The sequence below is a fragment of the Monocercomonoides exilis genome (genome assembly GCF_001643675.1).
Source record: "Monocercomonoides exilis strain PA203 chromosome Unknown scaffold86-41279, whole genome shotgun sequence".
NCBI lineage: Eukaryota > Preaxostyla > Oxymonadida > Polymastigidae > Monocercomonoides > Monocercomonoides exilis.
The window spans coordinates 28629-41279 of record NW_027150631.1 but is presented as its reverse complement, the minus strand read 5'-3'; the positions used below and the strand labels follow the sequence as shown (position 1 = coordinate 41279).

At 36.2% G+C, this 12651-nt stretch overlaps 3 protein-coding genes across 3 annotated transcripts; all 3 read right to left on the bottom strand.

Annotated features, from left to right (window-relative positions):
- Window positions 1-6185: 6185 nt before the first annotated feature.
- Window positions 6186-6446, bottom strand: MONOS_18464 (uncharacterized protein; the record flags this gene model as incomplete). Its single annotated transcript, XM_067871488.1, has 1 exon — window positions 6186-6446. The coding sequence occupies one exon, from the start codon at window positions 6444-6446 to the stop codon at window positions 6186-6188; it is 261 nt and encodes an 86-aa protein (XP_067718575.1).
- Window positions 6447-6485: 39 nt separating this feature from the next.
- On the bottom strand, window positions 6486-6863 carry MONOS_18463 (uncharacterized protein; the record flags this gene model as incomplete). Its single annotated transcript, XM_067871487.1, has 1 exon — window positions 6486-6863. The coding sequence occupies one exon, from the start codon at window positions 6861-6863 to the stop codon at window positions 6486-6488; it is 378 nt and encodes a 125-aa protein (XP_067718574.1).
- A 3789-nt stretch (window positions 6864-10652) lies between these two features.
- On the bottom strand, window positions 10653-10859 carry MONOS_18462 (uncharacterized protein; the record flags this gene model as incomplete). Its single annotated transcript, XM_067871486.1, has 1 exon — window positions 10653-10859. One exon carries the CDS (start codon window positions 10857-10859, stop codon window positions 10653-10655), a length of 207 nt encoding a protein of 68 aa, XP_067718573.1.
- Window positions 10860-12651: the final 1792 nt, after the last annotated feature.

Genomic DNA, 12651 nt, shown 5'->3' with positions numbered 1-12651 from the left:
AAGAATATGACATGCCTTCGTGTAGCCAAAGCCTTCGCCCATTGTGTCTTTGCCTTTCTCTGTGCGCCGTACATCCAACATAAGCAGTGCGAGTATTCCCTTGCACTCTGCAAGGGCTCCCTGCTCCAATCACTCTGCCGGCGGAAGGGCTTCCACGTGGGCGATGTGCTGTGCGAAGATCATTCTTGTGGAAAGAAGAAGCCGAGAAACAAACAAAGGAAGGAAGTCTTGACTAGAGCTGGGGCTTTGGTTGGAACAGGGAATGCGATAGATGCAGGGCTTGGCAGCGGGTTGGGCACTGGCGCAGGCAACAGAACTGATGCAAACGGAGCTGTTGTGGAGGGAAAAGAAGGAGGTGAAGGAAATGGAGGAAGGAGAGTGAAGAAGAGGAAGAGGAAGAAGAAAAGGTGAAGAAGGTGAAGAAGGTGATGAATAAGAATAAGAATAAGAAGAAGAATTTCGAATTGACGATTCATTTTCCACCAAACAACGCGAAATTATATCAACCGAACTCGAATGCGTTTTGTCTTTCATGAAAAACTTATGCTTTGCCTGAGAAACACGAGAAAAGCAGTAAGTGACAGACAAACGCTACTAATGTACAAGGAACGGGTGGTCGGCTGTCTTTGGCGGCTGGTTCTGTTCACAGTACAGCTGGGAAATACAAGAGCAGTTGGGCTATGCGAATGAACTTGTACATTTTAACAGGCTGATTTAGGAAAGAAAGAGAAGTCGAAACAGAAGCAGCATTTGTGCTGGTGAACCAGATGGAGCTGGTGGATGTGATGAGAGAGTGGAAGAGGAGAAGGCGAAGAGGTTGCTGAAAGGGCAGAAGGAGGAGGAGAAGAGGAAGAAAGAGACGTGTTGTGAAGGACGGTGGAGGGAAGGAAAGCTGTTCAAGAAGGCACACTTGCGTACAAGGTTTGTTAATGGTTTATATGTGGCTTTATGTATTATTTATGCATTTATTTTCAATCACAATAATTTCTTTTCATTAATACTTCCAATTTACATGTTTTTTATTATTATTTAAAATTAATTATTTTCATTTTTCCTTTTATTATTTTGAACAAAATGAACTCAAAACCTTCAATTCCGCCTCCAGAGCATTTGTAACAGCCGACTTAGCCCTCTCTTTCTCTCCTGCAGTTAAGCACATATATCCCTTCGCGCACTGCTTCTTCTCCTTTCTCTCTTCTCAAAATCATTCCTCCATTTCCCATTCTTTTGTCTCATTGCTCTTCTGTTTCGACTTTTCTGCCTTCGACTTTCTTCGCATTAAGACTTCTGAAGCAATAAAACGAGTATTCAGAGGAAAAAATCGCTTATCAAGAAAGCTATCGGAGAAATAATCAGTCTGAAAAGACTCTGAACTCGTTTGGAATTTTTTGTTTTTGACTTGACACATTTTGCGAGCGAGTTGCAATTTAACTTGTCAAAAGAACAAAGGAAGATACAAAACCAACTGAAGAAATGCTGTTTGTGTTTTAGCAGCTCTTTCAACAGAAACATTGAAATCGATCCAAAAGAGGTGAAAGAAGAGTTTCTGATGCCGTTTTGGTTTTGTCGTCGAATGTGATTCCAACTAGGCTGAAGGAAGGATGTTCCGTTGATGCTTCAAGGTGTGGATGAAGATGGAAGGGGATAAAAATTAAAGGGAGAAGAAAAAGTGAATATTATTGAAATGTTTTTTTCATTATTTTTTATTCTTTTTGTTTTTCTTATTAAAATCGATATTTATTCAATTTCAAAATTCATCATTTTCTGTTTTCTGGTTCTCATGTTTCTTATTGGCTTCAATATTATTTATACGTTTTAATTTATATATCTTCTCAGCTTTTCTTAATTTTGAGCATCCCATGAAGTTATCCATCGGCCACACTTCTCATTCACATTTCGCTTATCAAAAACAAAAATTTGAAAATACCAGAAACTTCGAAGAAAACGTTGGAATCGAAGAATCCGCTTCCTCCTTCTCCTCATTCTCCTCCTTCTTCCTCTTCCTTTTCTTCTTCCTCTTCTTCTTCTTCCTCTTTCTTCTTCAATCAATTATCACATAATTTCTTCTTTTTCAACTTCTATTTTCTTCAATCTTTTCATTCTCTACCATACATACAAAAATCATTATTTTCTTTCCGTTTGCGTTTGTGTCTATAACTCCTTTTAAAAAAGATTTTAAATTTCTCTTCTTCAGCTTTACTAAGATCAGCTTGAATGTGGAAATATCATGAAAGACACTGGAGCTGCTAGAGACATTTCAAAAGAGAAGAGAAGAGGCTTAGAAGCAGATGAATGAATAAGTGAATAACGATTTTTAATGAAAAATTCGAGCAAACAAATGATTAGATGAAGATTTCCAAAAAGAAAAGAGAGAAATGAAAATCAATTTAATTCTCTTTTTTATTTCTTCATTTCATCAAAATTGAACAAGATAAAAAAATCTGATTTTTATTTGATGTCTTCGCGTGATATTCACTTTAATAATCACACACAAAACGGTAAAGTGTAACTTATTGGGTCCGAAAATTTTCATAGAAATCATCTTGAATTATTAAAAAAAATACTTCATTGTTGAAAATTCGATTAATAAATGTGTAATTAAGTTTCAACGATTAACAAATAAGTTGTGAATTTCAGTTTCGTTACCAAAAATTAAACCAGTATTTACAAATATTTATAAAAACATAAAATATTTTATACAAAAACCAACGGATTTTCTTCTAAATTATCCTTTTATCAAAAAATCCACAAAAAAAATTGTCGTTATTAACAGAATCTGTAGATATTTCGTCATCTTTGAAGTTTTCTTTTCATTATCCATAAAAATTTTTGAAAAGATTTGTCACACCAATTGAGTGATTATGATTTACAAATAATTAACTGATAGGATTTTTCTATAAAAATCACAATTTTCCAAAACCAAAAACATCATAAGGAAAATGATAATATTTTCGTGTGTCAAATTTGGTGAAATATTGGTTTTATTTCACAATAAAAATCGGGACCCAATATGTTACATCTTACCCACAAAACATTATTCTGAACGAGAATTTTGAAAAGAAACAATTTTTATTTGGTTCTTTATGAAAGATTTCCCAACAAATTGATGATTTTTTGCTTTATTTATTTGTTTGATAACAAAATTATGCTTGCAAAATTAATAATTTGAAAGAAAGCCTTTCATTTTGTATAATCTTTGGCGTCAGTGAAATGATGAAAAAAAAAAAGAAAAATTGAAAATTAGAGAAACAAAGCCAAATGAAAAGAATTTGGCTAAACGTTTACAAAATAAACTGAAACATCCAACGACAAAAAAAGATAGTGTATTCTGCTCAGAAAACAAAAAGTTCCATGAAAACTTGTGATGATATCCTCGTATCCTTCTTCTTCAAGCTCTTCAAATATCTTTCTTTTCAACTCTTTTCTTTTCGCTTCCTTCAGTTTGTCTTTCTCCTCGTCTTTTTGTCTTTCTGAAATCTTCAAAAAGAAATCCAAATAATCACGCATAAAATCTTTATTTAATGTTTGTTGCAGAATCTTCTCCAAAACAGCATCAACTGCTCCACTTTTCAGCAAGTCATCAACTGGTACAGCTCCGTCACTCGCTGCATTTCTCAAGGAAAAAACACACCAGCAGCTAATTTCTCTGAATTTATCCTTCGCTGTTCGATATATCCGAACAATGCTGCTTAAAAGTCCAACATATTCTTCATTCCACAACAGACAGTTTTCATAGAAGCACACCAATGTTTTCATCCATCCCTTAATAACTTGCACTCCATTCGCTTCTTATTTGCACATTTCTTCTTCTTTTCTCTTCCAATCCACACATTTCGACAATTCTTCCAATTCTCTTGATGCTTCTCTTGCGAAATGCAGTTCATTCACAATCACTTCATCCAAGCTTTCATCATTGACCAATCTGAAAATCAAAAATTCCAAGAAGATTGATAGGCAAGTCGAGTGAGGTTGTGATGCTCTTGATGATATTGGATTATCTCTTTGATTTCATTCAAATACAGTTCTTTTGGCACTTCCTAATAAAAATCGGAAAAATCAATAACTTCAAAAATGAAATAAAAATTAACATACACTTAAAAAATATTGCTCAAAGCCAGTAAAGCCACTTCCACTTCCAATTGAATTTCCACGCCTTCACCTTTCTTTAATGAAACTTTCAAAAGACATGGTACACAAATTAAAGTCAGGTCATATGGGTGATTTTTTTGATATCATAAAAAAGATCAAAAATTGAAAAATAAATCTATAGTGGTATTTATTGATCAAAGAGTTAATTTGTTTTTGCAAGTATTTAGCATTTATTTCTGTCATATATATTTGTAAAATTTATAAGAACAAAAAAACATACCTTTTTTTCATTAAAAAGAGTTTTTTGATCAAGTTTCAAAAAAAAAAAGAAAAATCAATCTTTAAAAGGAAAATAGATATTTCTAAACTGAAAAAACAAAACATTGAAAAGAAAAAATTTAAAATAAGAACGAAAAAACGATAAGAAAACAAAATTATTGAAACCAATTTACTAATAATAGTTATTTCTCTTTTTTCTTTTCGTCTTTGAACAGCTAACAAATGTCCTTTCCTTTAATTCGGTTCAATTGCTTCATCAACCGTTCAACGAAATCGTGGATAATTAGAAAAGCTGAGTTCAATAGCTTGCTCCCCCTCATCGACCAGAATAAAGTCGTTGCAAATGGTGGAAGTTATGTCGATGCTGATGCCTGTGGCAGACCCCAACAGACCCCATGCGCATCCATCGAGTTTGCCCTCAACGGCTTCATTCCCTCCTCCAAGACGCCTCCCTCACCCTCCTTTCCTCAACATTTGTTCCAACTCAACCTCTCACTTTCAGCGCAGTTGACACCATAATCACTGGAAATGATAAACTTTTTCTTACGTTCTTTCCTTTCCTTCATTTTCTCATTTTCGCCATTTTCCATGTCATAGAAAAATACATGAGACTTCATCGCTTCTTCAACTGAAGAACATATCACTTAATTTTACCAAAATACTTAACGTCAGCTCAAATATAAATATTTCTTCGATATTTCCTCTTCTATTTTCTCCTTTTCATCAAATGCAAATTCCACTTGTTTCCTAAGGAATCACTATTTTTCTCTTCAACATGCATTTCTTCAAGCATATCAACAAGCTCTTCAAAAATATCTGTTTCTTTTGTTTCACTGATTCCAACTTGCCTGTTGGCTTTCGAAGCTCTCATCTCATAGAATTATCCTTCAAATATGCCTTTTCTTCAAAATTGCTTTCTTTCTCTGTTTCATCTTCAATTGCTCACTGAAGGTGCATGTTATAATGCGATCTCTCGAAGATCATCCATATAATCATTAATTCCAAATATTGTCTTCTGCCTTGATCTTTCTGTTTTCTGAGAATTCTTTCAACTTCCAAATGAAAAATGTCAGATTCGATCTTTAAAGATTGTGCACCCAATGATCGGCTATTCTTGGTTTGATATTGAATCACTTCCATTGACATATAATTTCAGCTGATATTTCGTTATAGAATATATAATCCTTTTGCGTTTCGGAAAAGAAAATAAAAGATGAGGCCTGATGATGAATTTGACGGGAGCTGAATGAAAGAGAAGGAGACGAAAATAGAGCAGGACGTGAGAGTAGAGAAAGAGAGCCAGGATCAGCAAGACTAGTAGAAGATGGAAGTTTAGCTTGGGACTGCAGTGAAGGAGATAAAGATGTTCTGAGAGAAGGAGAAGATTGAAGTTGGATGTTCATTAAAAAGGATGAATCGACAAGTGAAGAGGCGCAATGAGAAAGAGGATGAAGAGCAATGTTTGTATTTACAGCAAGATCAGCAGCTGAATCAAAAGGCGCAACCGAATTGAGGGCAGGTTATTTCTGCATCAGATCCATTGCCATTGAATTCTTCTTCAACGTGAAGAAAGACTCAAATTTTGATAACGACAGCAAAGAAAACAGCTTCGACAGTGCATCTCTTCTTCCAGGCACGCTGCTCTGACTGAATGTTCTTGTCCATTTCTCCTTCTGAAACAGCAGAAGCGATCCTTTCCCTGTTCCTTTTCTTTCCTTTCTGTGTGTAATTTCTGTTTCCTCTTTGTATGGCCACAAGCCCTCCACTTCATCCCCTTCCTCTTCTCAACTCCGCCCTGCTCTGCCTCAGCCCGCTCTTCAGAGCCTCATCAGATCCAACCGCGTTCTCATCTGCCTCGCATCAAGTACATCATACACAGTAACCTTCCGCATCTTCCACACAAATTGACCGTTTTCCTCGCTTTTGATTCGCGCATAGCGGCAAGGCAAATCCAGTTCATCGCTCAAATCTTCCAGGTCAGAATTAGCTAAATCATTCAGCATGCAGTCCAATTTCAGCTCTCTTGTCAAAACCGGCGTCTGGGTTTCTTTTGACTCTTGTTGCGCCTCGCTTGCCATTTTGTTCTCCTTCTGGTTAATTGGTGTGCCTATCTCAATTTAAGGTTGCAGTATTCCTTGGATGCTGCTAAACAGATTCTTGTCTTTTTCTTCTTTCTCAATTTTCCTGCGCTCCCGCTTTTCTTTTTTCTCCTTTTTCTTCTTCTGTATTTCCTGTTGTTTCATCAGCCGAAGCAGTTTTTCTCTCTGATCATTAGATTCCAATGAACTGAACATGATCTTCGCCTCTTCATCGTCCACTTTCCCTTTCTCATTCTGAAGCTCATCTTGCATCGCCCTTGTCACTTCTTTGTTCAAATCCTTCATTCCCATCACACTCAACGTCACCCATCCTCCTCCTCCTCCAATTCCTCCTCCTCCAACAGCAGGTGACAGCGGAGTTGTAGGTGTACCAACAGCCCCTCTCCCCATCTCCATCTCTTGGCTGTACGCAATCAAAGCTCTCCCTCCGAATCCTCTTCATCCACCGTCCATTCGCTTCCCTCGCGTAAAGTGTATTGTTCCAAAGGTGCCTCGTTCTGAAGAGGATTGTATATGTTGAGGAGAAGGAGAAGATGAAGGTGGGGAAATTGTTGTTATGTTCTGTTGCTGCTGTTTTTGCTGAGCTAGCGATGAAAGAGGCTCTGGCTTTGGCTCATCTGAACGCGTTTCGTCTTTTTACCGTTTTGAATTGATTCTTTCGTGTTTTCATTCTTTTCTGCTTCTGTTTGATTATATTTGCTTTTGAAAATACTGCTTTGGGGTTGTTCATTAAATCCTCCAAAATCACTTCTTTTCCTCATCTTTTCCATCTTCATCTCCTTCAAATTCTTCCTTGTTTCCATTTTCATTCAAAGAATTATTCCATTCTTTCTCTTCTTTCTCATACTTTTCGCCATCCCCCTCATTTTTTACAGCGTTCACAGTAATTCCTGGTCTTTTTATCGACTCGTTAATCGGTGCAGGAGAAAGCAGCAGGTTTGGCCTGACCATCAAAAGCACTTCATTCACAACAGAAACACGTTGAAGCTCAAGCACCTAGTAATACCTTCGCATCAACCTCTGTTTCTCTCTCTGTTTGTGTCTCTTCTCTCTTCGCTCTTCTTCATCACTGATGATGGAGCTGTCGGAAAAGCATTCACTTTCTTCATTTTTCTTGGTTTCATTCAAAGAATCTCTTCTAATCAATGATAAATTCTCATTTTCTTCTGCTTTCACTTTATTTTCTTTTTCATCATCATTGTTATTTTCATCATTTGTAGATTTCAATGCCTTCCTCATCTTAATCAGTTCTCTAATTATTCTCTCCTCTCTTCTCTCGTTCCTTGCTCCTCTCTTTCTTTCCTTCGCTCTCTCTCTCTTTCTCTTTCTCTCATCCTTTTCTCCAGATTCTCCGAATACCGCTCCACCATCCGAAACTCTGCAAACAGCTGCAGCGCTTCAAACACATCTTGTGCGAGAAAAAGTGTTGCCTTTTCCTTCCACTTCCGAACGATTGCTTCATCCTCCTAATCTGCTGCTCTTTGCCTGTCGGAAATCTGTTTCAAGAAAAGCGCAGCAACGAAGAAGAATAAGAATAAGAAGAGAAAGAAGAAGAGGAAGAAGAAGAGGTTGAAGTTTGTGTCTTTGTGATGGAGGAGGTGGGGAATTGAATGAAGAAGTGGCTGAAATGGCAGGTGGAATGGAGGAATAAGCAGAAGAATGGATTCTGAATGAAATTGGCTCTGATTGGTTGACAGAAGAAGAGGAGGAAGAAGAACGCGAAGCACCAGAAGCAGCAGCCACTTGTGCACAGCGGTTGAAATAGCATCTGAGGAAGAGAGGATGCGTTGCTCTTATGCATCGCGCCATAGCAATTTCAGAGCGATGAGGTGGTTTTGGATGGATAGAGAGGTCAGTTACTGCTGGAGAAGATGAAGAAGATGAAGATGAAGATGAGGAAGATGAAGATGAAGGAGAGGGTGAAGGAGATGACTGAGGAAGAGAAAGAAAAGATTTATTCGGCAATGAAGAAGGAGATGTTCCTGTTACTGTACTTTTGCCAGCAGTCGAATAAGTCAAAAATGTTTGTATAGAATTTTGATTGCTTTTTCTCTGTCTTTGTCTTCGTGACACATAAGACGGATTCTGTAGGGTTACTTCTTGTGGAGGAACGAACATAGGAAGTAGCAGACGCGGCGCATGTTTTCTTTTGAAGTGTTCAATGATTTCATCAATTTCTGCTTTTTCTGCTCTTTCTTGTGATGAATTCACTTCTGACTGTTCGGATGAAGAGGAAGATGAAGAAAAATGTGATGATGATGATGATTTCTGTATTGATGTCAATGATAATGATTATTTCTATGACCATGCCTGTTCTGTTTCATTTGTCTGTTTCTATCTCATAAACATTCGCACACCGGAAACACACATTCTTCTGTCAAATCGTCTGTCATTGGAATAATCTGCAACCAAACGCCGAAGGCTCTCGTGTTTTCTGATTGGAGCCGAGAAGTGGTGGATGCTATGGATTGATGTGAGAGCAGCTTCAGAACAGAATTTGGTGTAGAAGAAGAGGCTGAAGAAGAAAGTGTTGATATTTCATCTGCATAGCTCCGCAGATATCTCTTTATCTTCATCTTCAGTCTTTTCAATTTCTCTTCCTTCTTTTTCACTTTTTCTCTCTCCTTCTCTCTTCCTCCTTCTTTCTCTAAATAACCTCCATATCATTAATGAATTTCTCATTTGGGAACAATAATTTCTTCAACTCATCATCCGACGCTGCTGTTAGCTAAATAAAATAAATGATGCAAAAGACTCCATTTTTCTGTCTATTGTTTTTTGTTAATAAATACCTGTGCTTGAAATACCCAGCAGCTGTGGCACAAATTGAGTAAAAAGGAAGAAAGAGACGACTTTTTTGATTGGGGAGCTGGCTGCAGATGCGAAAGTGGTTGAATGTTGTAAATGAAACAAAGAAATCTGCCTAATGATGTCCTTTTGGTGGAAGGAGGTTCTTGCAAAAGAAGAAGAACGTTGGAATGAGTTGGAAGATGTTGAAGATCTGCAAGAATCCACATATTGATGGCTCGTGGCAGCTCTGGTTGTGCTTGTGATGTTACACAAAAAGATGTTCTATCTGTCGAGGATATTTGAGGAAAGAGAGCATTTGATGGAAGCTGAAATCATTTATTGAGGCAAAGTAAGAAAAAAGAGGAGGAGAAGGAGATCTGTGGTGTTTGAATGGAGTGTCATTCACAGAAGATAAGGAGTGACATTAAAAGAGGAGAACTTTTATTGGAAAGAGAAGATAATTCCTGCATTTTGCGATGTATATTTGACTTTTTCGATCATGGAAACTACAAAGCGGTTTGTGGATGACTGATTTGAGAAGGAAGAAGAAGAAGAAGAAGTTGACGACGAAGAGAAGAAATGTTTAGTGGTCTGTGAGAAGAGGAAGTCTCGTTTCATGTGGAATGAACAGTCAGCTGCAACACAGTGACAATAGAGGAAGCCAAATGCGCAGAAGAGGGTTCCCGGTTCAGTCTTTTCATCAGCTCTGACTCCAATGATGACACAAACGGTGGTAGGTGATCGTGGAGGAGACCCATTGCCCACTCTAAAAGAAGAAACTGAATGAAATTATAACAAAAAAGAGATTGTTCATATGTTTACGTATCAATAAATTGTAAAAATTAAAATGAGGGTTTGAAAAGTTAAAAAAATAAAAACAAGAAATATGATAAAAACAATGAAAACAAAAAGATAAAAATATGACAAACATTATCAAGTCAGGAATAGCGCCTTCATCACATCTTGTACAGAGCTTATTAGCAATTGTTTGAATGAGTCCAATCTGACTGGAAAGATTGAATGAATCGGTGATTTTTATGCAGAGGGGGCCCAAACAAAAATTCGATGAAGATTGTAAATAAACACATCATATAATGACCGATTCGGCCAACTCACAAGAAAAGATGAAGTTCATAATAAATGATGGAAAAAGTTCAGAAAATTTCAAAAATTCAAAAATACATTAAAAAATTAACACACAAAAATTTTTTGTTATTATTAAAAGAAAAATTCAACTCACACCACATCGCTTCAAATCTTCGTCATTGCCAAAGTCGATCTGTTTGGAATTTTTTCTTTTCTTTAATCAAGCTCAAAATATTTTGCCTTCTTTTCTGCTTTCCTGACCTCCCTCTCCTTCGAAAATCCAGGCAATCTTGAAAGAAAAAACTAAAATTAACCGAAAATAGCTGTATTCACTTGCTGGTCCACAAAGTTTGCTGCTCTGGGCGCATCAAGCTTCGCCTCTTCAAATACCTCCTCTTCAAGTGACATGCACTGCATCTGCTCCACAATCACAATCTCATTCGGCCGGATGATCTTCTCCTTCTCCAGCGCATCTGCCACACACGATGTCAATTTGAACATGTCCAAAGTTGTCATGTTAAGCCCTTGGATGAAACCATTGCATCCTCTTTTTCCACTGCTAACACCACACTAATCTGAATCAGCAATGTGTTACATCCAAAATATGACCCCATAAAGCTGCCACACTCTCTCCCATTGTATGTGTACAGACTGTCCGGTAAGTGGAACTTGCGAGCGAATTACACAGAGGGGTTTGCATCCGAAAAAGCGTGTCGTTCGTCTCTCGCTTTTCATCCACTAATATTCGGTTTATATTCGCTTCAGAGTTTGCGTTCGATGCATAGAACAGATTGCAATATGTGCCTTGTGCCGCATACGAAATGAACAGCAAGCATTTGATGTTTACGAGTTGAATCACAAAAAATACTCATGAAAAAAGAATCGCTTTCAAATAAATTTCTGAATGTGGATTTTTATATTTTTTTAATTTTCATTGATATTCCATTCGCGGGCTGACACATTTTTGATGTAAATTATCGCACTGATTGCTATTATTGTCGCTTTTATAATTGTCATAAAATGTGAATATGGTTATTCATTTCATAAAATGCATTTTTATTTAATCATAAAAAAAATATTGAATATATACATATATATTTTTAAGACTCAATAAAATACAAAAACCAAAAAAAGTCACCATTTCATGAAAATATGTCAAATTGAAAATCTCGATCACAAAAGTGGTCACTAATTTTTCTTCAGATTTTGCAACAAACAGACATAAAAGATGTGGGGAAGCGGTTTGTGCGGAAATCTGAGAAAAATTAGTGACCACTTTTGTGATCGCCAGTCATTTTGAAAAACACTTTTATTAAGGTTCTCATCAGATTTGATCCGTTGAACGATCGGAACTATTATAAAACTGAAACTTGAAATGACTGGCGATCACAAAAGTGGTCACTAATTTTCTTCAGATTTGCAACAAACCGCTTCCCACATCTTTATCTGAAGTGACCACTTTTCATGAAATATTTGCTTTTGTTGTATGATGATATATTTTTGAAATTTGTTTTGTAATATTATCGATTATTATGAAAAATTTATTTTTGTTGATATCTTTATAAATATATAACATGTTTATCAATAAATTGTTTAGTGAACAAGTGGAAAAATTTACTATGAAAAGTGAAAAATATACGTTAAAAAATAACAATCGTTTTGCAATCAAAATGACATAAAAAACAAAAAGTACTTCACAATATTGATCATTAAAAAATTGAAAACAGTCAGAAATTTTCTAATCAGATTCATCAACTTTCAAAAGAAACATAATTCAATCACATAATCATTAAACAATCACCAAATATCAACTAAATATCAACAATTTTGAACAATAAAAAATATAAGAAGAAATAGTACAAATTTAACAAATTCGTGGTATCAAAGACAATTCCAAACAAAAAAGAATACTTATATAAAAAGTACAAAAACTAACTTGTCTATTTTCCATCTGTTTTTTATCCTCTCTCCCCTTTCTGATATTTCTCTAACTTTGACTCAAAAAGATCAAATCCAACAAAGAAAAAAGACAGACACAATGATAAAACAACATTTCACACTCTCAACAACTCTCCCTTCCAAAAACCTTACCCAAAGATCAATGAATTCCCTCACAACTCTCTTTATTAATGAATCTCGATAAATACAATTATTATAGGGATAATAACCAATTCAATAATAGGGACATTATAGGGACAAAAAGCACAAGAAAACAATCGGATTCTAACTGTTGTGCACCTGGGAGGCTGTTCGTCGTATCCAGGTCCGGATATTGCAGCCTTCGGGCTGCAATATCTAATACGAACAG